The following is a 24,767-nucleotide window of genomic DNA, read 5'->3' on the forward strand; positions in this document are numbered from 1 at the left end:
GGGGAGGGAGGGAAGGGCAGTAGGGGGATTGGCGAGGCGATTGCGAGGGGGTGGGTTGGGTGTGAGTTGAGGTTTTTGTTCCCCGCAGCGCATGGAAATGGGGGGTGTGCTATACTTGGACATGGGGCAGGACAGTATGTACAGTACGTATGAGGAAGAGGCAAGCAAGGCGGAGAGGAAGTGAATACACAGAAATGGGCAACTGCAAAAGCAACAATGGCAACGACAGCAAATTTGTTTGGGCGCCTTCCCCTTGGGCGACGGGGAACGCACACCTGCGGTCCCCTGCGGTCCCCTCGTCACGACATCACGACACTGCGGGTGTGGGGGGAGGGGGGGGGGAAGCCCCGATGCTATTATTTCGTTGTTTCAAGCGGTATGACACGGTGTCACCGTACGGCTCGTACTCGCTCTTTCTGCCAGGCAAGGCACCCACGCGCCTACGTACTCGCGCCGCCGCCTCTTCGCTCGCCGACAACGGGCGCGCATGGTGCACGGCACTGGTGTCATGCGAGCGGTGTCATGCGAGCCGTTCGGTCCCGCCGTGCGCCTGCACCTTTTCCATTCCATCGTCGGCACAAGGTGTCTCGCTTTACGTACAGCCCGACGCGCGCCGCGGTGAGGCACGCTGGGCAAGACGCAAGACGCAAGACGCAAGACGCGAGACGCAAGACGCCAGCGATGTCGTCAGCCAGCCCAGGTAAGGTGACACTCAATGAGAATGAGAGTCCGCGTGATGGACCTGCAGTCCACCACACCGACTCTTTTCATTGACACCTCCATTCCCGCCGGACGATGGCACAGTGCTGTGCGCATCACGGCACAGGCGCCACTGTGCCGTGATGAAGGTTATCCTTCATGCTGCCTGGCAATGTCACAAGCAAAACAAAAGCCTGCCAGGGCTCCCCTGTTGTCGACAGCGGTCCTGCACAAGTTGCTGACTTTTTTCCGATCAAAATAATAAAATCTGCCAACGAAGAGCAGCCTCCGTGCCCAAACCCCCCGAAATTATTTCTATATTACTAGTTGCGCCGGGCAGTGCGCCAAGCAATCGCCTCCTACAGTACACAACGGCGATATCCTCTTTTTCACCCTCCACCCTCCGCTGCACCCTCCTCTCTTTCATCTCCATTCCCACCCCGACATGTCCTCTGCTCTGTCCGAACCCCATCCTCTCGCGACCGCAACGGCCCGAGCTCTACGAGCCACACTCTCCCATTTCTTTGTTTTGGTGGTGTCATGCGCAACCCAGCTTTTCATCCCAGCTTTTCATCCCAGCTTATCAACCCAGCCTACTGTACAGTAACTCAAGTTTATTGTACTGAGTACAACGAATCGTGCTTGCCTTGCCCGGTTTTGCCCGGAATACTTTTAAATTCTTAAGAAATACCGTATGCTTCTTAAGCCCTGGCTTTTCTTAAACTCAAAAATTAAAATGTAGGAGCCACTCATAGCACGCCAAATCACCTCTTTGGGCAAAGCAAAAGCAAACTGCAGAAAAAACGGGGCATGTTAAGACACACCCTCAGGGCGTGTCTTAACATGCCCCGTTTTTTTGACGACATTGTCTGCCAAGCGAGACTGGTTCCTCGTACGACCTCGAAGGCAGACCTCGAAGGCAGATTCAAATGAAAGGCGATCGGGGCATGTTGCTACAGTGTACAGTAAGGGTACAGTACCCAACGGTACTGTATTGGCCGTAATTACTGCAATGGAAAGCAATGGAAGGCAGAGGGAAAGTGCGGGTGCAGCGATTCGTTGTACTCTCAGTACTCAAAAACGGGGCATCTACATCGACAGCTCTGTGCACCGACACGGTAAACCACTTGATTTACAGTGGCCTCTAGGATAACGCAACCAACTTAACCATTGCTCGGCACCTACTGTACAGCACCGTACAGTATTCCTCAACAAAACCCCATTCTTGAGAAGCGAGGCGCACTGCCCACATTTGCACATCTTCTCTACACTCTCAACTTTTGATACCCAAATACGTTCAATATTTGGGCGTGCTCTTTTCACCCACTGTCTTGCTAACGAGCATTGTCTGCCACATCGCCCTACGCGTCACCGACCGCTTCCAAATTCTCGTTTCCTCCTCGCAAACCAATATCAACTTACTGCAGAGCCCCCACATCCTACATCACCGAACGTATACAACGTTAACAACCGCCCAAACCTACCCGCCAAACATCCTTTTTCGAGAAACGGCCCTGCGACAAACACCTGTGTCCATCAAATGCGAAAACTCGAGTCTGCTTGCATTTTGCCCCTCTTTGCTGCTCTTCACACACCGCTTTTGAAGCCCTACATCCTACATACATGTCCAACCCTCCTTATTAGTCCGTACAACACGCCCTCTTCTTTCCTCTAGTGTACCTCTCTTACCACGACTCCAAGTGTAACGCGTGTGAGAGGCGTTGTTTGTAACAATTCCCTGCGCTCCCCCCAGAACTGGTGCGCCTAGTGCTTTCATTTCGGACATATGCAATTGCTGTTCATGTGAACACCGAAAGCACTGTACTGTACAATACTTTCTGCTACGGTACGGAAGCACAGGTTTGCAAAAAAAAAAATGAAAAAACGAAGACGCTGCCATAGAGGTCATCTGCAAGTCTCATGTCTCGCTGCAGCCCCACCACTGATCAGCCTTGTGCCATTTGACCACTGCATTTGTTACTCGTGCATTGCCTTGCATACTGTACAGGTATGTCAAGAAAGGCAAGAAAAACATGATTACCACACATGAATAGCGTGCCGAATGCTTGGAGCTCCAGCCTGGAACCGTACATTACCATCATCCTTGCGAGACACAACAGCACAGGATACGGTATGTCATTTAGTAGGAGACGTATGTTTTCACTACAGTAGTGTCTAGACGACAAGTGACCTCATATGAGGCTTCTTTTCAATTTATTTTTCTCTACTTGTGCTTGTTCAACAAGAAGGAAAGAGATACTCCCGCCACTGCAATTGACTTCTGTGTTGCGCAAGGATGGAGTTTGGTAAGATCTGTACAGCCATTTTTAGAATGCCTTAAAAAGAAGCCTTTTTGACCAACCTCTAAACGTTAGGATGACCCCACCGCGCCTTGCCCAAAATCGCAAAAAGCAGACAGTTGTCCTCCGGTAATTGGATCTACTATCTTTTAATCAAGCCGCGCTTTGGGGGAGGTGGTGATTCAGAGATGAACCCCACCGCGCCTGTAACACGATACTTCTATCATATTCAGGGTCACCCCAATTAGGCTACAAGTCTGTCGTAGAAATACACCTTTGGCGCAAAGAAGCAAGCTACTGCACGCGTCTGTTGCACAATTGGCGCAAAGTCATTTGGAAGAGCTTTGGTAGAGCTGTAAGCACATGAAATTCAGATGTTTTCTGTACCGTTACTATAGAACGAAGATCGCCCAAACGGCGCTTTGGACAAAAATCTCGACCAAATAATTTTGGTTTGGAAAAGAATCCTGCCCAAATTCTAAACTTTAGGACAAATGCTGGAGCGGTGGGGTTCAAAATCTCTTCCATCGGTCCAAACTTTAGTAGTTGGAATTTTAGGACTGAAATTTTGTTGGCGATGGGGTCACCCTTACGTGTCGATATCTTCGAAACCAAAGCGCCTGTGTAAAATGTCAACTGACTATTGAAACTTCAATGGATTCTTTTTAGCCTTTCTGTGTATTCATAACTGCTATCCCAATGCTTTGCATGATGGTATTGCCGAGGGCATGTACGTTAAAGAAATGGTGTCCAAGCGGATTTTATAAAATTTCGATTTAATAACGTTGTCCGTAAAGTCACGAAAACGCGTGTTTCGGCGGCGAGTTTCCTCGGATTTTCTGAACGCAAATTTTTCAAACAACGCGTTTGGCAAAACTCACAGCAAACCGAAAACTCGGGCCATGTGAGTTTTCCACGAGTTTCATATCCGCCTGATCACAGCAGTGCCGGATCGACCCGTCGTGAAGAAAAACGAAGTGGGTCTTCCGTTCTTTTCAACAGCACAAACGAGTCTCAGACTGCAAGGGTCGTATCGATATGCGTCATGGACGCCCCTATCGCTTCATCTGCGCAGAGTCCATCAATGGATCAAAGCGCGACAGGATCTGCCACAGATGCTGCCGAAGCAACCGCGAAAGAAAGACAAATAGAAGCTTCTAAAAAGAGGTCCTCTCTAAACTTTCCCCCTCAGCTTGTCAAGAAGACGAAACATATCGCCCTTTCGGCTGAGAACCTTTCTATCCTTGGGGCGAGCTACAATATTCACTTTAGCGAGTATTCGCGCGGGTGCACGTGATCCGTCGGGCGGCACAACGATATACTGTACCAGACTTCCGTTTGTTGCGAGCAGGTACCTTGCTGGAGGTCTGTACGCAAAACTCGTGGGATTTTTCAAACTCGGCTTTCCTTTGCGTCCAGCGAGTTTGTGGGCAAATGGAAAAAAACAAGCGTTATTTTACGGACAACGTTAATGTTTTTGCAAAAAAAGCTGGCCTCAAATCGCTTGTTGACAAACAACTTCTCTCTAGAAACTGACTACGTATGTACAGTACCTTCGAAGGTTCTAGTTACAATAAAGGTCGACCATTCAAGGTACATGCTTTCGGATGCATCACAGAGGTGGGTGCGTCTGCTCAGAAAATGAAATTTTCTTTCAAGCTCGACATCCACTGCCTGCTCTTCAGTATGTTGCGGAGGCTTTTTTTTTTTTTTTTTTTGAGCGGAACACGATTGAAGAAACCATTGCTTCCCCTTCTCCAGTCACACGCTGACAAACACATTTTGCCACAATATGTACGCGAACTCGGTAGATATCCGTCGAAGGGTAAACGGCAGTTTCCCTTTTCACGCTTCCGTGCCTCAATTGCGGATGTGGAGTCGCAGGAGTGCTTTGCATAGAGCAGACGTCCAGGCAAGTTTGTTTTGAAAGCAAAGTCAATCCTTCGCTGTCGAACGGCAGCAACTAAAAAAACGATCTTCTACCACTAAGATCGTTTGTCGGCCACCATGACAGCCACACGGACTGATGTAAACATTCAGGCCTGTGTTCACTATGGGGACCGAATCAGGACGATTGACGAAGGCTGATGTTCAAGCGTTAGCGAACCGACTCCGTAGTAAGATTACAACGGGAAAGACTAGGAGTTCAGATTGCATTCGTCACAACAGAGGCAATGCAAATGTCGTAGTCTGCGCGCACACTCACTCACAAACTTTGAAATACTTCTGTGCCTGTTGTTATATTCATGAATACTTTCCCGAAGAGAAGTCACAAAGTTCAAGTCTCTTTCTCATCAAAAATAATGATTACATCTCATTTTCTCAAAGACGTCAAATGCGGAATGCAAATATCCCTGTCCGCCACGGATAATATGCTTCTAAGAGAGGGCACGACATGGCAACATGTTAAAAGCTCACAGATACGTGTTTATATTTTCCAGAAGGAAGCAAGCACAAGCCCTTAGAATTAGCCAAAGCGACTCTCTCGGCCATGATAATGCAGCCCCTCACCCGCGACAAAGCCAATCAACCGCTTCAAACGGAAAGCTCGAGCACAAGTTATTTCCTCTTATTGCACGACAATCCGCATCCAACAAACTGTAACTTAATTCTTGCTGTCCTCCGCTTGCTTAGCGTACGCCTTCTTCTTTGCCTCGTCACGGGCATCCATGGCGGCCTTGAAGAAAAGCTCGTAGCCGGCTTCCTCATCGCCTTCCCAAAGAGCATTGTGCATAAACTTGTCGTGCAACCAGTCCATCAGACTCTGTTTTTCCTTTCCCCCATCAGCGGACATGCGCACGACGCCAGTTGGTCGTTTCGCTGCGAGGGATTTTGGCCGCGCAACGCAGACGGCGGTGCCGAAGGTTGGGGTACGGCTTGACGTGAGAGGAAGCGATGATACAAATGCTGGGGCCATGGCGAGAACCAGTGCGCTATGGCAGAAACTCGGAGAATCGAAGTGGGAAGGAGGTCTGGGACAGTGGTAGCGGGAAAGATACGCCGAGATTGTGGAGGAGAACGGAGCTGTGGTTGTGTTCACCTCGGAAGAATTGTGCCACAGCCCGTGGCAGGCTGCTTCGTTTGATTGAGAGGCCAGGAGCTATGCTTAGTAATTGGCGGGGAGATAAAGATTTGCACGTGGCATCGACGTACACGTGTACGGCTGTAGATGGCGGATGACGCTTGCATCATGGATCCTGAAATTTGCAACTTTATGCGGAGCTTTGAACACAGCAATGCGGCGGGAACAGGTGTGCTTTCAATTGTTTTTTTAAAACTCAAAAGCAAACAAAAATTAAATCGGCCTTCAACAGGGACCCCTCAACAATATTTACCATATTGGTTTGCGTAAACACTATTCACTATAATCTAATTCCTCAGACGACAACGGTACATCTGTACCCTGCCGCTACTCGTTCTACGTCGAGGAGGAAAGGCCGGCGTCTTCAAAACCCCTTTTCCCGCAGTTAAAAGAACAGGTCATCTCGAATAAGCTTGTCTAGTATATCTATTGTAAAGTTGCTCCTAACAATTCTTGAGCTGAGTCAGTAACGCCTTGGATGAATGCCGAAAAAGATTGCGCCGCAGCCCCTGGCACTGGGTCTTCGATCAACAACGACTTAAACCAGCGGTCTTTTGAGGTTCCTTCTCTGCAAATGATGCACTTCGGTGTTATCGGTCGGTCTCGTATGCTTGCTGCTCGTAGTCTCATTATCAGGCTAGATTCAGGAGGGGGGAACGTCAGGTCGCGACGGTTGGCCTGCGCGTAGTAGATCACAACTTCTGAAAATGCATCGAGCATAAATATCGGGTGTCCGCTCTGTTTCACTTCGAGAGAGGACAACGCAAGCGCTTTGATGCTTTTCTCATCTAAGTTCAAAAATGAAAATAGCCGGGGGTATGCAGCAGCTGTTAGCAGTTCCGGGCTCAGGTCTTCCCATATGCACCGCAATGAAGCCCTTACATCTGGTGAAACTGATTCTTGTCGGAACAGAAAGCTTCGTATGAGCCCAAAGACGACCCGCGGAATCATCTTCAAAGATGGATAGTTGAGTAGTGACGGATCAATTCTCAATTCCTTTTTGTCATCGGCAAACGGAATCGCAGTCTTTGCCAACAAGTTAGCGAGCCAGTCAAAGAGTAGCATTCGGGCCTCTCCGATTCCATGTTTATCCGCTCTTGCAATTGCCTTGTGGAACACAAGCGTTGTAACTGCATTAGCATCTGCCTCCCCGCAGATAGATTTCTTGGACGAAGATGCCGGATATGTCTGTGTCTCCACCCGCAACACCTTCTGAGGCAACATACCAGGCTCCAAGAACACCCCTCGAAAAGCCACCTGTACACATGGAGCTCTCGATCCCTTCACGAGACCCTCGGGAGTCGCAAAGTCCAATTCAGCAGCTAAAGTTGATGTATGTCCATGGCAGCTGAGTCGGAAAACGTCTGGAACTTGCAAATCGCGATAGACTCCGCCCCCGTGCAAATCTAACACTTTCAATTCCTTGGAACACCTTAGCCGCAGCAATCCTCGCACAACAGCTGGATCATTGAGATGCTGCCAGACGTCCTGTGGCAGCCTGGACTCACCTGATTCGTACAAGATTAATCTACCACCGCTGATTTGCGCCACAGGGGAGATGGAAGCGACATCAATGGGCATGCGCGAGACTAAATATAGATCAATCATAGCTCCCAGCAACGATGCCCTGGCACCCTGATCCGCGAAAAAAGGCTCAACGGGTGACGGAAATCTATCCTTGACAGTAGCGTTGTGATCAGGAACTCGAATTTCGCCAAGTCCAAAATTGGGCTCGCCCGCCCCGATCACAACGCAGCGAGCCGCAAGAAGTTCCGCGCTCTCGATAAAATCCAGTACTGCCTTCACGGCCGGCCCGAGCGCACGTTTGATGCGTTTGTTTGCCGGAGTGGGTGAAAGCTTGCTGAGGGCTTCGATGATGGCCTCGTTGACGCCTTTCCCGGATGTCAACCTGAGCCATTGGTCTGGCGGGAAAACTTGTGGAATGGGAACGTCATCGTCGAGCGCAGATACGCGGCGAAGCAGAGGTTGGCCTCCTCGCACGTCTAAAAAACTCAAGTATTCACTGTACAACATGACACCGACCAGGGACTCACCTTCAATAACATCCAAAGCAGATTTCACTGCCGTGCGCGCTGCATCGAGATACTGCTGATCGCCCGACTCATCGATGAGAAAGATATAAGCGGCTGGCTGAACAGCCCCTTCGTCATGTGTAGCGGGGTTGTCAAAAACAGGCACATCATAAACATCTCTTGAAATCTCCGGCACATGCTCGATAGCATCCGACGCTGTTGAGAGGACGGTGGAGGAGTAGCGCGATGGTAGGTCATTCTTCGCGTTACACAAGGCACAGCGCCAGTAGCGCGCATTCATGTTGCACTTGGCCGAAATATAGCCGCCGCACGGGCGGCATCGCGGGAGATCATGGGCGCCTGGGGCAGCGGCAGCGATGTGGGTGGCGCGTGCAGTTTCCGTGAGATCCGATTCTGATAAGGGGGTAAAGCGTGGCTTGGGCGAGGGGGCTAGGGGAGCGATGAGCACGCCAAAGGGAAGGGCGGAGGCCTCGGACACGGCGGCGTCTATCGGCCAGCGGCTGCCAGTCGGGCGCAGCATGGTGCTGGAAACGCGGGGGCGCTAGCGAGGCCGTGCTTGAAGGGGAGGGTGGGACGGACTGCGGGGGGACTAGGAGCACGGAAGGGAAATGTTGGTGATGTACGGTACCAAGGGTACAGTGCTGTATCGGAAGATCACGGTGTGAAGGAGTTGAAGGGCCAAACACGTTTGGTGCATTTTGACTTAGAAACGTAGAGTCCGCGTTAGAATGGGGTGGATTGGCCTGGGGATGGCTCAAAATTTTCCGCGTTTGAATTCAACTGTACACGTGTATGTAACGATTCAGTACGTATGTACAATTGTACTGGCAACGTGTGAGGCTTCCGGATCAATTCGTCCTCACCCTCTACCCACCATCCGTACTAACGGTATATACCGTAATTTTGCCCATACCGTATCTATCACACAGCCTGGCATACAAACCTTCCCTCTACGCCATGCCCTGACTCTCGCAGCTCCCGTTTCGCGCCTCCCGTTTCGCGCCTCCAGTTTCGACGTCCGCATCTCATGCATCTGCACAAAATCACCGAAATCCCCTCGTCAACCCTCTCCGCCCTTCACACGGCCCGCCTCCGAACCGTGTCCAACGTCCTATCCCTCCCTCCCGACACATTATTGCAGCTCACCTCTCTCTCCCCCTCTTCAATACAGACTCTTCTCTCCACTCTTTACTCCGCCACAGCCGCACGAGCAATCCCGTTATCTTCTCTTCTCCCTCTTCCTTCCCCGCTGCGGACGGGGTCAAGTGCATTTGACGACGTGCTGGACGGCGGACTGCGCCCAAGAGCCATCACTCAGCTTGCGGGACAGCCGGCCACTGGGAAAACCCACTCGGCTCTTGCGATTGCTGCACATGCGTTGCGAGGAGGCGCAGTGGTTTGGCTTGACTCGTCATCCACTCATGCTATTTTTTCTCGCATATCGACCATCCTTGCCGCTCTAACGGTTGATCCCATCGAGAGGGATCTGCTATTGAGTAGACTCATCGTCCTGCCGGCATCCACCGTCAGCACGGCCTTGGCTTGTCTACGCGCTCTTCGGAAAGATCTCGTGACTCAACACAGTGTCCTGGGAGAGCGTAGTCTCTCTCAAGATGGCCCACAGAAACATCTCGCGACGGTCTTAGCCCGACTCAAGTTGGTCGTCTTCGATTCCGTCGCAAACGTGCTAGCCCCTGTGTTGGGTTTAAGGGACGGTCCATGGTCTGGACATGTTGCACTCAACCAGTGTGCTACAGAGCTCAGGTGGATTTCCAGCCGTACAGACGCCGCTGTCCTTGTCACCAACCGTGTTGTCAGAGATGGGGAACGACTGAAGCCAGCACTAGGAAATACATGGACAGCTTTGGTTGATGTTAGCATACGATTGGAGGTACTCAGTACTCGCGATGCGCAAGCGTCACTGTCAGGAGATGCGCAAATGAAAACTTTTTGTAGAGCGACTGTTTCATCGAAAAAGGCACTGCCTGGACAGTGCCAATTTCAATTGTGCGAGGATGGCATCAAGGATGTTTAAGATACAATTTCAATATATGAAACTTTCAGAAATATCTCCGTCGGACAGAAGAATCGCAGAAGTGGCGCCTTCACTGAGAGGCTCACTGGACAGGAGGGAAGTTGGTATCAATGAGGCTCGGCTGCTGCTCTCCTTGCCAGCTCGAGTGCACCGATAATGCCTATTTGATTGCCATAGGTTGATGGAACGATATATGTTTCAAGGTCTGATGTCGTCTTGTCTGTGGAAATGTAGCCTTCGTTAAGTGCTGCGAAATGGCGCCTGATTTTGTCAAAGAGGATTTTTCTCTTCATGACTCCACCGGAGAGTACAATCACGTGTGGTGATGCAATGTATGTAATCGTGATGCAGAGTTGTGCCAAATAGTATGCGATGTCGTCCCAACTAGGATGATCATCTGAGACGGTGCTAAGATCAGCCATTTCAACACCTATGCGTTCTGCACATGCGCGCGCACTTGCCATTGACTCGACAGAGAGACGATGAACTTTGCACCAGCCCGGATACGTATCACCCTCTTTGCGGAGAGCCATGATATGTCCACCTTCTGGATGAACAAGCCCGTGGACTGGCTGTCCATTGACGACCAAGCCGACACCGATGCCTGTACCGACGGTAATGTAGGCGCAGCTGTCCGCATTTTTGTGACCGCCGTACCGTCGCTCAGCAAGTGCTGGTGCATTTACGTCTGTATCAAAGCCAAGACACACGTTGAACTCGCTGAATGCCGCTAATAGATTAAAATGCTGCCATCCAGGCTTCGGGGTGGAGGTGATATAGCCATATGTAGCGGATGTCTTATCAAGGTCGATTGGCCCAAATGATGCGATGCCAAGGGAGAGGAATGGCTCAAGTCGGCGGAGAAAACGAACGATCTCGCCAAGGGTTGCGTGGGGGTCCGTCGTAGGAGTCTCTATGAGATCAACAATAGTGGTTGGATCGTCAGCGAAAGCAACTGCAGCTCGACAAGAAGTCCCTCCGAGTTCAACTGCAGCAAGTAGTGCCGTCGCGGAAACGGATGGTGATCGTAGGTGGGAATTGTCAGTGCGGGTAGGGGCTCCCGATCTTGAGTAGAGGTATGAGACTGCAGCTCCTGTTGCAAAGGCTGTAGTAAGTTTCGCGCATTGCCGCATAGTGGCAGAATTGGGAAACGAGAGATTCATCTTCAAGTCTCTAACTCGCGAAAAGGGTAGGGTACCAGGAAAAGAGCTTGTGCAGGAGGAGGATGTGCAACAAGGAAAAAAGGATGCCGAGTTTGAGGGTGAAGGAGCGATCTCTGCCCGATGCTGATCAAAAAAGGCTTACGCTGCATACTGTAGGTTGGTATAGACACGTCGCACATGCAACCTTGCTGTTCAAATTGGCATGGCAGATTGCCGGTCCCAAATCACTGTACTGTTGTGAAGATATTCGTAGTTTTACGATGGTTGATGGTCAGTGGGACATCAGCTAAGCAGGATCCAACATGCTACAGTAGCGCTACAGTAGAACAGGACGAATCAAACATTAAAAAGGACGAAAGATTCAAAAAGAAAACAAAGAAAGAGAAAAAGACATGATGAAAAAGGAGACACGACACGAGGGCGGCAGTGCCGGGGGAGAGAAATACTGTAGACATGGGGAGGAGAGGTAGCGGGATAGGACAGCTCGCTTCTACTACTTATGGGTCGGCGGCGAGACGGGTACAGCGAGACGGGTACAGCGAGACGCCCGGCTGTCAGTAAGTGCTTACAGACGCGTGCTATTTCCCGTGGAGTTTCACCCCTATACTGTACACACAGTGTACATTGACGCGTACAGTACTAGGTAAAGGCGCAGTATGGCACAGAATTAAACTTTAAACATTTGAGAGTCATTTGATGGGCTTGGATGAGATCGTATACGACCAATAAAATTCACGCAGTTGTTGCAGCACGCCTCCCCTGTCCAGGGACATTTGATTTGCCCTCCAATTATTGATACAGTAGGTACCTCTCAATAGTTCGCCCCCGTGCCAGGACCCACAGATACGACCTATTGACAGAACGAACTATTATGCTCGCCTTTCTGGCACATCTCTATTTATTGCTTAGAATGCTCTGAAATGATTGTCTGCCGTGTTCTATTCCTTGTCTGCTCTCGGTAGGTCTCGAAAAAGACTCGTTTTGCCCGACGAAGCCCTTCGCTGGCCGCAATAAGACCTGTCCTTTCTGCTAAAACCTCCACTCCCTCAAACAACGGTCGGGACCACAACGGTCTACACGAGTACACGTGTACACGTCTGAGAAGGCGTGACATGGTCCGAAAGGCGAACTATTGACCAAACGAACTATTCAACTGCGAACTATTGAGGAGCACCACTGTATTTGACATCAAAGGCACTTGGACCTCTTCCCGCTGCCACGTGAGCATCAATCGTCGGCTTCCGACCGCTTCCGTCTTTTGAAGGGCAATCGAGTCCATGCAGTGCTAGGAAAAGTTTGTCAACATCTTCTTCGGCTTTCCGTGCCAGTGCTTCATACCTGCAGTGCCAATACCACGGAACATCTTCTTCGACATGGATGCCTCCGACAATCGCAGCCCACATGTCATCGCTCTCTTTGATGTAGATGGTACTCTTACAAAACCACGCCTCGTACGTTCAATAGATCAGTTATCTCGCACTTTCTTGGATGCTAGATGTTCTCTCCGATTTGACAGCCATGCCATCTAATAACCACATCTTCTGACTCCTACATGTTTCTGCGACAATTTTGCTGTGATTGACCGTCAGGCTGCGACACCAGAGATGCTCGCATTTCTAAAGGAACTTCGCTCCAAGATTATCATCGGCATGGTCGGCGGTTCTGATTTGCAGAAGCAAAAAGAACAGCTCGGCGAAGGCGTCCTAGATATGTTTGACTACACTTTCTCTGAGAATGGCCTCGTGGCTTACAAGGGAGACCATCTCATTGCTGAAGCTTCCATTACAGCTCATTTAGGCGAAGAACGTCTTCAAAAGCTCATCAACTTCGTCCTTCACTACATCGCGGATCTTGATATTCCGATTAAGCGCGGTACCTTCATCGAATTTCGAAAGGGAATGTTGAACGTTTCCCCAATCGGACGAAACTGCTCGCAGAAAGAAAGATGTGAATTTGAGCAATATGACAGCAAGTCCAAAATCAGAGAACGCTTTGTTGCAGTGCTAAAGGAAAAGTTTCCCGAATATGGCCTTACTTTTTCTATTGGCGGCCAGATTTCTTTCGATGTGTTTCCTACAGGCTGGGATAAGACCTACGCTCTCCAGTTCGTCGATCACATTAAGGAAATTCACTTCTTCGGCGACAAGACCTACGAGGGCGGGAATGATTTCGAGATCTACGAAAGTCCGCGTACCATCGGACACTCAGTCAAGACTCCGGATGAAACCATGTCCGCTTGCAAGGCCGTGTTCTTATCCTGAGGGAACTGCTCACCGAACCCAGTGAAAGTTTTCTCTTAAAGTCCACAGTTGATCTATTCAAAATCGTTCATGATTATGAAACCCCATTGCCGTGCTGAGAGTCACTGATAACATCACAGAGTTCTGACGACGAAAGGCTTACGGTGGCCGGCTGTATCCCTCTTGACTGAGCAGACACGCGTGCTGTCAACGTCAATCGTTGTCCCCGGAATATCTCTGCATCTAGGATGTGGAGAGAAATCAAGTTAAGTCTGCAAGCATGCCATCATTGTACTCTTTCGAAATATACTAGGTATTTCACGCTTGTGAACTAGCGAAGCAGGTACAAGGGACTTTAACTTCCATTAAATAACTACAACTCATATTAGTACTAAGTGCCGTGCGTCCTTCAGAGTAGAATTATCCAAACGTCGTCCGTATCTCTCAGCCAGAGATTGCGATGACTTCCTGGAACGCCATTACGTAGGCGAATTGAACCCGCAATCGATGACGAATACGGTCCAAGGGGTGGATCCTGGACATTTCTGCAAATTTTATACGTAAATTCAGGAACTCTGCGTACCAACCAGAGCTCTTTATACTTGACAAAGAGATGCTGATTCCAGCCCGCGTCAAGCACCACATTGCCCCTCTCATGCGATAGTTGAGTGAATTTGCACTTGCATAGATACACAGAGTTTGTCATCTTCAACTTTCATTCTGCATCACCGTCTACAAAGCATCCTGCGGCTCCGACAGATACAGGAAATGATTTCAAACCTCTTGCTGCTTTGGCGATCCTGAACTCCTCGTGAAGGAATCATTTCGAGTCATGGCTTTGGATTCTCAAAGCACGACGGCAGAAACTGAACGCTTGATATCTGACCAAGAATTGAGCAAGTCGAAAGTTACTGCGCATGGAAATTCAGCCACAGGAATGTCCCGGACGTCAGCCTCTCAGGACACACCCCCGGAATTTAAAGGCGAGACAAGCGGAAGTGGACATCATTCGAGAAAAAGGATTATTCACTTTAGCTCTCTCAGCGTTGATTATCGTCGCTTTAGTGATAAGGACCCCATCGCAGGCTCGGCGCAAATATCGGAGACGGATATGGGCGAAGAGAATGACTTCTGGAATATAGATGTCGACCTAATTTGGAAGCCTCGAGGTCAAACGGGGAGCAAAACTGACTCACGAGCTGAAATTACCCATCGTTCACCAGTGGAGGTATCTGTGGACGATTTATTAACTGTACGGATATGCGTTAGTTCAAACCCAGCGTGCGTAACCATCCACATGCGAGGAGGGAAACCGTTCGGGGAGTTTCTTTTCCCAAATGGTCCGGACGCCGCAATGTCCTTCATCACTGCTCTTCAAGTACACGTGAACACTTCGCTCCTCCAGGACGAAAATAAACCCGGTAGACTTTATGTTGTGGAGAAGAGGCACCGAATGAGAAGGGTAGCACCATCTCTAACATCCCTTCCCGCAGAACAAAACAGGTTGGATGAAGATTTTTCAAATTTGCTGGATAATCTATCTTTGCATGATCCCGGTCATTCTCCGCGCCGCAATGCCCGGGCGGCAAGAGCCACTCGACGTGGTAGAACGTCGGCTCCGGATAGCAAGGATTTCGGAATGATGCTTCTATCGCAATTTGCGAAAGTAACACAAGCCGCACGGGAGGTCGGAGAAGACATATCGATGCTTCTTGACGAGAGAAAAAGACAAGCAGAAGCCGATCGTAAAGAAAGGGAACGAGCAGCTCGACGTCGTGCTTTGGATATTTATACTGATATAGTCGCCAGCACTGACGTGGAAGGGGAGCTTCCTCCTCGCTTATGTCTGGACGAAAAGCGAGGTTTACCAGTGAGCAAACAAGTATGGGAACAGTCTTTTGATGACTCTGGGGCCTTGTCAGATGCAGTAGTGATGAAGCAAGCGGTTTTTGCTGGTGGCGTAGAAAGGAATGCTCGCAAACTGATTTGGCCTTTCCTTCTTGGGTGTTACCCGTGGATATCTACGCGTGCCGAGCGCAATCAAATTAAGGTTCAGCACGAAGAACAGTATGAAGCGCTAAAGGAGAAATGGAATTCCTTGCACACCGCTGCAAAAGATGAGGACGTTGCCTCACAGGCGACGATACCCAATGCTGAAACAATGGACCGCAGGAAAAGGGTGAGCAAAGCACATGCCGATTACTTAGAAACAAATGAGCAAATTGCGAAAGATATTGTGAGAACTGATCGACATGTGGATTTGTATATGCAGGAAAATGCTCCAGCGACAGATGGTCTGGGAATCATCCTAAACGTTTATGCAACTTACGATAGCAGGATTACATACTGCCAGGGCATGTCTGATTTTTTGTCACCAATTGTACATGTGCTGGGGGTCGAAGAAGAAGCCCTCGCGTTTTGGTGTTTTGAGGCTTTGATGCGTCGTATTGAAGGCAATTTCCGCGTTGATCAAAGCGGAATGCGAAAACAGCTCTCACAGTTGCGTAATCTTGTGGAAATTGCAGACGAAGAGTTGGCAGCGTTTTTTGAGGATTCCGACCCGGACTACTACAGTTGCTTTCGCTGGATTGTGGTTCGTTTTAAGAGAGAACTGCCTTTCGAGTCAACAGCACGGTTGTGGGAGGTGATTTGGACACGTCAAGTTGCCGATGACGACTTCCATATATTCATTGCTGCAGCTCTTCTCATAGCACATCGGAGACAATTGCTGGCTCGGCCAAAGGGTGCCTTTGACTGTTTGCTCCGATACATTAACGACATGAGTATGCGCATTGATGTAGACTTTGCTTTACGTGAGGGAGAGTTGTGTTTCCGAACTTATGGAAAACTCATACCTTCAATGGATACCAATGCAGCTGCAATCGGAGCAAATTCATAATGCGCAGAACCAGTGGTTGTCAAATTCATAACACGTGCGACTACATGTCTAGAACGGTATCGCCGAAGTGGATAGACACAGGTTCGCCAAATATGTTTGTGAACTCTTCTGATAACTTCTCAGATAAAGAGTGGCCATCACGAGTACTGGTCCAATGCTTGTTTGTCGGATTCCATGCATATCTCCAAGGACCAGATACTGGTGAGCTCATCCAAATCTGGCGGTTTGGCGTCTGTGTGTTGAGCACATATGTGCCCGCTGACCCAAATAAAATTGTGAGTACTCCCTGACCAAACTCGACGTCGAAACCTTCAAGGCCGCTCTCCGTTCTGTTGCCAATATCGGAGGCGACATCGGATATATATTCCAGACATGCTTCTGCCAAATTGGTAAATTCATGGGCAGGCCACTCTTCCCCCATGGTCGCGTCTCGCGCATCGACTTGCGACGAAAAGGATCGCGTATGATCTGGATATGATACGTGGGCTAGTCGTTGTCGGGCATGAGATTGCATTCCTCGAGATGTTAGGAATAGGCACTCCAGGGGTTTGGCAGAGTACTTCGGGGCAAAGAAAGACTGAGGTAAGGATGATCGATAGACAGTCCGGGAAATTTCAACTGCCCTGCTCTGAAGAGCTTTTGTAACTCGCTGAATGATCCTGACCTGCATATTGAAGGTCGATTTAGCTGCTTGTGTCTAAATACTCTCATCCGTCCATGAATATGGGTCGGTAGTGAATGTTCTTCCGATGATTAGCGGGTTGACAGAGTGCGGCTCCACTGGAAGTTCGACGAGGCGCCACGGTAGATCTGTTTACGCGTGTCTGCGCACAGCTGGGGTCTACCCTTGGTACACTCTACTGTACCGAAATTTGTGAAGAGTAGCAGTGACGTTGCGCTGGGCGTTGCGCTGTTATGTTGCACGAGCGGATCCTCTCCAAGGAACTGGCGGTACCCAAGGGTACAGATCCAAGCCATTTGCGGTCTGCTTGGCGATACAGTGCGTGTACTGTAAATCTATTGAGAATTAGAGCAATAGAGGTACCCAATAAAAATTAAGCACTTGGCCAGAAAGTTTTGACTTGAGAAGCGAATACTGTCACTGCGTAAAGCCCTGAAGGGTACAGTATCTTAGAGATGCAAACCTCATATGATCAGACCTCATAATGCTGTACCCAAGGGTACAGCATGGGACGACACGTGCCATCTTGTGTAGGCTTCTCTGCCAGCACTCAAGTCAACCCGCAGGCTGTTCATGAGTGGAGTCACATGACTCATGCTTTTGATTCTCCTGATCCGTATCTTCGTCCGCAGCAGCATTACTGCTGGATGCTGCGTGCTGGAACAACTCATCGTTGCCGCTGACGTCACCACCGCTACTCTGGCTATCGCCACCACGCACTTCTTGCCATCTTCTTCTCCACTTGAAGACCGGCCCAACGACGAGTGGAGATAGGAGCGTCGGAATTACCACACCCCACGTCGTAGCCGCGTATATCCTATCACTCAACAACCCAGCAGCCCTCGCCTGCGACGCGATCAAGAATCCAAATTCTCCCCTTCCAAGCATGGCTACTCCAATAGCCATCCCATCTACAACATTCGGTAGCAGACCTAGACCACAAAGCAGCTTTCCAAACACCGCGACAACCGCCAATAAAGCACCGATTCCAATAGAACTTTTTGAAAACAAGTCCCTGAGCGGAATAACAAAACCAATAGTCCCTGCGAAAAACAAAAGTGACAACCATTCAATGAACCCTTCTACGTGTTGTTTCCATGGGTCTTTCCCGATGTTTGGCGAAACTTCACCAAACGCAACGCCGCTGAGATACCCAGCCAGTAGGAAACTTGTGTTAGCCACAGTCGCCAAATATGTCGCTCCCACAGCTACAGACATTAACATCCACAGCCCAGCGATCGGGAACAATCGCTCAGGGATCAGTAAAATTCTGAAGCCAGCTTGGACCGTGTGCGGTAATAGCAAGGCTACTGCGATTGAGCAAACAACGAAAATAATCGAAAACACCACCGGCCGAATCAAACTCCAAACTGTCGCATCTTCTCTGGCCACCGCCAGCACCTGTGCCAACAACACTAGGCTGATGACATCGTCAAAAACAGCCGCCACGGAGACTAATTGCCCAATAGGTGTCTCTAGCTCACGCACTTCGGCAAGAAGCCTCGCCGTAACCCCCAAAGAGGTTGGTGCAATGGCAGCACCAACGGCAAAGGCAGTCTTGAGACTTCTCGACGTCTCGAACGTTCCCTCGACTAAATCGGTGGCGCAAATGACTAAACAGCATCCTGCAATTGGAAACAGAACGCCAAGGACTGCCACAATAATTGCTCGAAAGGCAGACGCACGTAAATCTTCCAGGTTCGTGCCAAGTCCAGCTTCAATGACACTCAATTGGATTCCCAAAAGCCCCGACAGTACTACCCCATCTGGAATCGGTACGATATTCGCAAGAGGTGGCCCCAGCAAAGCACCTGTGGTAATAAAGGCCACGACTGGAGACACCTTCACACACTCGGCAAGCTTACCAACTGCGTACGATGTGCCCATAAAAACAGCGAGCCGGACTAGATCTTCCTCATTCGTCATACGGTATTGGATGGTATGAAAACAGCTGCGTCTCTCGCTGAAGTAAGCGCAACTGAAATTCTTCCTCTGCAGATGCACAGAACAGATAAATCGCACGAAGGTTGACGGGTTCTGATTTCGAATATCTCGAGATTCCCCCCGTGAACGCCGACCAAGAGCTGATGAGATTTTGTAGTGTAGGGAGATGTCAGAACTTGCCTCGCAGACTCCAGACTTGACGCGTAATCACGGGTCCTGGACGCCAGGGATAGGAAAAGGTGATGAGGCAAAATGGTGATCCGCACATGGCATGCATGTTTCTTTCATTCTTTCTTCCGAAAACAGGCTAAATATTCCGTTGGCAGGCGAGGTATGTCGCATAAGATTGAGCTCAGGGCAGAGTGGGGCAGCAGGCACTGAAAGACTGTCATCACAGTATCCGCACACTGAGCACTAGTTTTCAAACTGGTCCAAAAGACCCGACAAACATGTCAACTGTAATCTTGCTGGTGCAAAGTGGGCAGTGGGCATGTCATGCTTGCACTAGCAAGGTCCTTTTCAGTTGTCCGACCTACGGACTGTGTTTACTTTTGGGACTCATTTCAGGCTTTTAATCTGGGTCCTCATGCATACAGATAGGGATAGAGCAGAGGCGCAGACGCGCGAAAGATATGCAATCCGTCAACGAAGACCCAATCATTCCACCTGCGCAAATCCCCGTGAGCGCAACATCGGCCAATTGCGCGGGTCATCCCATACAAAATAAACCCCCGAAATATGCGTCGCACTCGCAAAAAGTCGCTACAGCTTCTTCACTGTATTGTTGCAATACAGCCGTGAAACACATGCAGTATAGCAGTCCTGGTCAACGATCCTACTGCACAAGATCTGCCTGTTCATGTGGACAAGTTGGTAGAGGCTACGAGCGCTTTTGATCCGACACCCTGGCAACTGCAAAGGCCGCAGAGTTGCTATGTGAAACACGTGTCGCAGCACGGCAACCTCCAATAACCAAGGGAAGAATAGAAGCACGTCGTTCTATGTGGCAGCGCAAGACTCTACAAAAGGCCGTCATCCTACTCGGCTTTTTTCTTGTGACATTGTTTTCGCTCTCTGCTCCACTCAAGCGCACCAAGATGACCACCTCCGATTCTCTTCGGCTTGTGATTGTTTCAGACACCCATCGGTCTTTCAGTCACCCAATCCCAGATGGTGATGTGTGGATTCACGCAGGCGATTCCGAACTCACGGCGAGCGAGATGGATTCGTGGGCGGCTTCCTTGCCTCACAGTCACAAACTCGTTGTTTGCGGGAACATGGATAGTCGATTGGAGAGAGAGAAACACAAGTTACAAAATGTAACATATCTCCAAGACTCCCACGTGGTTCTATCAGGCATAAAAGTATACGGGTCGCCATGGACTCCAAAGTTTGTCGGTGTCTTTCAAATAGAGAGCGGCCAAGTCGCACATGAAGTATGGGAGAGGGTCCCCCCGGATGTCGACGTGTTAATCACACACGGGCCACCAAAAGGTGTCTTGGATCGCACAAGCCGGGGTTTCACGGTCGGCGATGAGCATCTCCGACGTGTGGTGGAGCAAATAAAACCGCGGTTACACTGCTTTGGCCATGTGCACGAAAGCTATGGCACAATGCAGACTGACGATACGATATTCTGTAACGCTGCTGTTTTCAACGGGAAACCCCCGATCGTTGTGGACGTCCCTTTCAACAAAAACCTTGCTGCCTCTGTGCTGTAGATTGAGGTGTGACTTCTGCGTCGTTGTCGCGTCTCGTCTTCATACGCCAGTTTTCGAGGTCACAGATGAAATACAAGAAAGGCAGGTATCTACCTGATTGTCTTTCATATCAGAGAAGCGTTTCTGTTCTTTCCAGAGATAAGGAAGCTAGTCTTTTGGGCATCGGGTTTGCAGCTGTCTTCAGCTTTCGCCTTTTCATAGACCTTCCACATGACTTAGCGTCAGATTTGGCGGCGAAAAACGATTTGATGTCTTTTGTTTTGACGGCTTTCTGTGCTGAGCTCGTTTCATCGGCTTCATCTTCATCACATTCCCTGTGATAAGCAAACGAAAGACAAAGAGATGGAGAAAAATGGTCAAATGTTAGTGCATGAAGTAAAACAGGAGCGGGAAAATGACCCATAGAACGAATTTGACGAACCATGCAACTGCGACAGACTTTTTTAACATGAGCAAGCGAGCCGTCCCCCATGAAAACCTCACCAGTGATGGAAATCCAAAAATGAAATCGCAGTTGCTTGCCATCCATGCCTTCGTTGTCGGATCACTGGGATAGCCACTTCCTGTGGGTCCCAAGAGCGCCACAGACAGGTTTGGGTCCGTAGCTGCAAAATGGGCACTCCTTTCCTGTTCTGGAAATATCCACTCGCGAATGTGGTGATCTCTAGTGGTTTTGGCAACGATACTGGCTGCCCCAACTATACGATATGTAGAGTCAGCTTTTTTGGCAACAACAACTTTTTCCAATGCTGGAAATCGATCTTTAAACTTTGCAGCATACCGACTCGGGTCACCAACAGTATCAACAAACACTTCTGTGACGTTTACTCCTTGAGCTAGAATGTTTTCAACAAGTTGAAGAGCCGTATCGTGGGAAATAAGATTCAGATTGTACTTTGCCCTGCGCAGCATTTTTTCGCTGAGCTCTTGAGCCGAGAGCACGGTAGTGACGGAAGATAAAAATGGTGCGGAATCAATTTTTTTGCGTAGTTTGTCTCGTTGCTCTTCTGTAAGTTGTTTCGAATCATCGGCCCCCAGGGCGTTCAGCTCTGGGACCTTGCTCTTTGCGCAATATGCAGCTGTGTAAATCATTGGACCCAATACAGGCCCTCGTCCAGCTTCATCAATTCCCACAATACAAGGCTCCCTGTGCCATCCAACATCTTGGTTGTCAACGGGTTCTGACATTGTCCGTGCTATGGGTTGCCTGGACGGATGACTTGCCGTTGAAAAGGCGTAAAGCTCACTGCATCTAATTGTCGATGCCCCGAAGTGTGCCTGAGGTAGGGATATGCAAGATTCGAGGTGGATGTAGAAGTTGCGGAGCGCAAGGGAGGCAAAATGCTGCCCACTAGGGGCATGCCCACTTTGGGATCGCGCATGAGTTTTCCCGCCAAAACGTTTGTTTGACCTCACAACCGCGGCACACAAATTTGTCCTCATCATGGAGTTGTCTCATACACACTGTAAAGAGTACAGTAGATCTCAACCTCAATTAATTAATAAAATTACAAGAGCTAGTTCCTGAGCAGAGCAAAGTGTTTGCTACGCTGGACAAAGAAGATACTAAAAAACACAACACAATAGCCCTTTTTAATTAAGGATTTTCCCCTTATGAGACAAGCCCTCAAATCCATGGCTTCTGTAGATTTGAAATAACGGTAAAATGCTATTATGTGTACACGTGGCCAGGGAGACGCAAAGTTGGGAATTCTTTGCGATGCACCCATCGCGAGTCCTAGACGTTTCCGCGGAAAGAAAAAGGAAACAAAAAGAAAGGCTTCTATTGCAATTCCTGAAAATATTGAATACATTACGGTATTGGGGTGTGACTGTACAGTATAAACCTTTCAGGCGGGTTGGCGCCAAGACTTCGGTTCAACTGATGACCTGAACAGTATCTAAGGGTACACCTCTGCGAACAGCCGTGCAAACAGCACCACCCCGTTCCCCTCACAAAGAGAAGTGAGAAAAAAAGAAACAGAAAAGAAAAGTTTATTACAGAAAAAAAATCAGCACCACCCCGTTCCCCTCACACCCCGTTCCCCTCATAAGGAGAAGCGAACACGTGTACTTTACAGAAAAAAAGTGAACACGTGTAATAACGAGTCCCCTTTTTTTGCTTACACCTAGACTAACGTCTAGGAACTAACGTCTAGGAACACGTGTACTTTACTACTTTACAGAAGAAAAGTTCAGCACCACCCCGTTCCCCTCATAAGGAGAAGTGAACACGTGTGCTTTACAGAAAAAAAGTGAACACGTGTAATAACGAGTCCCCTTTTTTCTTGCTTACACCTAGACTAACGTCTAGGAACATGAGCAAACCTCACACCACGATCTCTAGCTTTCCCAACATCATGGCAGACAAAAAAACTTCCTCCTTCCCGTTTTGCTCCTGAAGCAAATGAGCCAAACCAGTGTTCAGACAGAAACCCTGATTTGTCAAGGGGTTGCTCTGTCAGGATTTCGTCGAGGGGTGGAGGACGATTGTGAGGATGAGTCTGAAGAGGAGGAGGGACCGTACGGAGCGGTGTGCGAGGAGGTGCTCGGCGTGGACGGCCTGCTCGCGACGCTGGCGTCTGTGCCGGCCGCAGCACCTGTGCCGGCCGCCGCAGCTGTGCCGGCCGTCGCGCTGGGGTGCCTGTGCGGTGTGGCGACGGAGGCGAGCGCGCGGATCGGGGAGACGTTGGACCGGATGGGGCTGCTGGAGCGGCGCGACGGCGGCTTCCGGCTGGGCGCACAAGTCCGGTCCGCGGCGGCCACGGCCGCACAGCGGTGCGGGGGGCTTCCTGCCGGCGGCGCACGCGCGCGTGATGGACGGGTACCACGCGCGGCTTGGGGCGGGCGCGGGGCGCAGCGAGAAGCGGGCGTGGTGGGCGGCGCCGGCGCCGGCGCCGGACGCGGAGTGCGCGGACGGGAGCAACCGCGGGCGCGAGCTGGCGCGGCACCTAGCGCTAGCCGGGCGGACGCGCGAGTTGTTCGCGGTGGTGTGCGAATACCGGTGGCTGGAGACGCGGGTGGGACGAAGCGTGGATGGGCGGTCCGTGCGCGGGTACGTGGGTTATGTGCGGCGGTTTCTGGCGGCCGCGCCAAGGTTCTCCAAGGCCGGGAACCAGGGGGGCGAGAGCGTCGAGGAGATGCGTGAGGGCATGGAGAGGGTGGCCGCCGCGGCGGAAAGGGCGACGGCGGTCGTCGCAAAAAGGCCGGCGGAGCTCGCGTGGCAGAAGTTCGGTAGGTTGGAGAGGTGGAGGGAGAGGGAAGTTGTGGTGAAGAGGTTTTTGGGCGGCGTGGAGCGGAAGGCGGAGCGGCTGAGGCGGGAGGAGAAGGGGGGGCTGGACGTGTGAGGGGGAAGTTGGGAACAATGTCTGGGAAGGGTGCTGACGGAAGGTGATGGAAAATAAGCTAAGCTTTTAGTCAGAGCTTGATGGAGCCCAGTCTTATTTGTTCCACTGTTTCGAAACAAGCTGGAATTCTAACATTTTTGTCGGGGTAATTAAGCAGCACTCAGGCTCACTTCTTGTCTTATTTCAAAAATAAGCATGATTTTCCCTTACTTAAAAAGGGATAATAGCGAGCTTTTGCACGCGCAAAATCGATAAAAATCGATATCAGGGCCATTCCATTCATCGTGATTGGCAATCACGCAATCACGCAATCACGTCAGTAAATAGTGCCTGCTCCCTTGTGGTTGGTTGTTTATATTACGTTTCCTAAAAAATGGCCATGCTCATTAAAGAAATAAACAATCGACTTAAAATTAATCTTGTGCTCCAACTTCCTGTGATGCTCCTTGCAATTCTAAAAGATTTAAACCCCATTTGTGGCATAACGGCGGTTCGCGATTAGATTTAGATCAGATCAATACGAACCACACGCGCGCACACGTGTACCCCCACGTGTACGGAGGACGCGGGACCACACGCGTACACGTGTAGGAGGCGCGTA

The 24,767-nt window shown here is 50.0% G+C and overlaps 10 protein-coding genes; 7 read left to right on the forward strand and 3 right to left on the reverse strand.

The window, feature by feature from the left end:
* Nucleotides 1–858: 858 nt before the first annotated feature.
* Nucleotides 859–1,026, forward strand: CHC_T00002573001 (hypothetical protein). The gene has a single exon (XM_005713535.1). The coding sequence runs from the start codon at nucleotides 859–861 to the stop codon at nucleotides 1,024–1,026; it is 168 nt and encodes a 55-aa protein (XP_005713592.1).
* Nucleotides 1,027–5,403: 4,377 nt separating this feature from the next.
* On the reverse strand, nucleotides 5,404–8,655 carry CHC_T00002574001 (hypothetical protein). XM_005713536.1 is given in 2 exon segments: nucleotides 5,404–6,507; nucleotides 6,508–8,655. 1 exon segment carries the CDS (start codon nucleotides 8,653–8,655, stop codon nucleotides 6,508–6,510), a length of 2,148 nt encoding a protein of 715 aa, XP_005713593.1. The 3' UTR covers nucleotides 5,404–6,507.
* Nucleotides 8,656–8,994: 339 nt separating this feature from the next.
* On the reverse strand, nucleotides 8,995–9,159 carry CHC_T00002575001 (hypothetical protein). The gene has a single exon (XM_005713537.1). The coding sequence runs from the start codon at nucleotides 9,157–9,159 to the stop codon at nucleotides 8,995–8,997; it is 165 nt and encodes a 54-aa protein (XP_005713594.1).
* A 3-nt stretch (nucleotides 9,160–9,162) lies between these two features.
* On the forward strand, nucleotides 9,163–11,513 carry CHC_T00002576001 (hypothetical protein). XM_005713538.1 is given in 2 exon segments: nucleotides 9,163–10,170; nucleotides 10,171–11,513. 1 exon segment carries the CDS (start codon nucleotides 9,163–9,165, stop codon nucleotides 10,168–10,170), a length of 1,008 nt encoding a protein of 335 aa, XP_005713595.1. The 3' UTR covers nucleotides 10,171–11,513.
* Nucleotides 11,514–12,617: 1,104 nt separating this feature from the next.
* On the forward strand, nucleotides 12,618–13,964 carry CHC_T00009219001 (phosphomannomutase). XM_005713539.1 is given in 4 exon segments: nucleotides 12,618–12,706; nucleotides 12,707–12,784; nucleotides 12,923–13,594; nucleotides 13,595–13,964. The coding sequence occupies 2 exon segments, from the start codon at nucleotides 12,707–12,709 to the stop codon at nucleotides 13,592–13,594; spliced, it is 750 nt and encodes a 249-aa protein (XP_005713596.1). The 5' UTR covers nucleotides 12,618–12,706; the 3' UTR covers nucleotides 13,595–13,964.
* Nucleotides 13,965–14,186: 222 nt separating this feature from the next.
* CHC_T00002577001 (hypothetical protein) lies at nucleotides 14,187–16,023 on the forward strand. XM_005713540.1 is given in 4 exon segments: nucleotides 14,187–14,236; nucleotides 14,426–15,756; nucleotides 15,846–15,907; nucleotides 15,908–16,023. The coding sequence occupies 3 exon segments, from the start codon at nucleotides 14,187–14,189 to the stop codon at nucleotides 15,905–15,907; spliced, it is 1,443 nt and encodes a 480-aa protein (XP_005713597.1). The 3' UTR covers nucleotides 15,908–16,023.
* Nucleotides 16,024–19,369: 3,346 nt separating this feature from the next.
* Nucleotides 19,370–19,516, forward strand: CHC_T00002578001 (hypothetical protein). Its single transcript, XM_005713541.1, has one exon. It carries the CDS (start codon nucleotides 19,370–19,372, stop codon nucleotides 19,514–19,516), a length of 147 nt encoding a protein of 48 aa, XP_005713598.1.
* Nucleotides 19,517–19,730: 214 nt separating this feature from the next.
* On the forward strand, nucleotides 19,731–21,233 carry CHC_T00002579001 (hypothetical protein). XM_005713542.1 is given in 2 exon segments: nucleotides 19,731–19,994; nucleotides 19,995–21,233. The coding sequence occupies 1 exon segment, from the start codon at nucleotides 19,731–19,733 to the stop codon at nucleotides 19,992–19,994; it is 264 nt and encodes an 87-aa protein (XP_005713599.1). The 3' UTR covers nucleotides 19,995–21,233.
* A 198-nt stretch (nucleotides 21,234–21,431) lies between these two features.
* On the forward strand, nucleotides 21,432–21,659 carry CHC_T00002580001 (hypothetical protein). The gene has a single exon (XM_005713543.1). It carries the CDS (start codon nucleotides 21,432–21,434, stop codon nucleotides 21,657–21,659), a length of 228 nt encoding a protein of 75 aa, XP_005713600.1.
* Nucleotides 21,660–21,703: 44 nt separating this feature from the next.
* CHC_T00002581001 (hypothetical protein) lies at nucleotides 21,704–21,847 on the reverse strand. The gene has a single exon (XM_005713544.1). It carries the CDS (start codon nucleotides 21,845–21,847, stop codon nucleotides 21,704–21,706), a length of 144 nt encoding a protein of 47 aa, XP_005713601.1.
* Nucleotides 21,848–24,767: the final 2,920 nt, after the last annotated feature.

The sequence above is a fragment of the Chondrus crispus genome, genomic scaffold (assembly GCF_000350225.1).
Source record: "Chondrus crispus Stackhouse genomic scaffold, scaffold_143, whole genome shotgun sequence".
Lineage (NCBI taxonomy): Eukaryota > Rhodophyta > Florideophyceae > Gigartinales > Gigartinaceae > Chondrus > Chondrus crispus.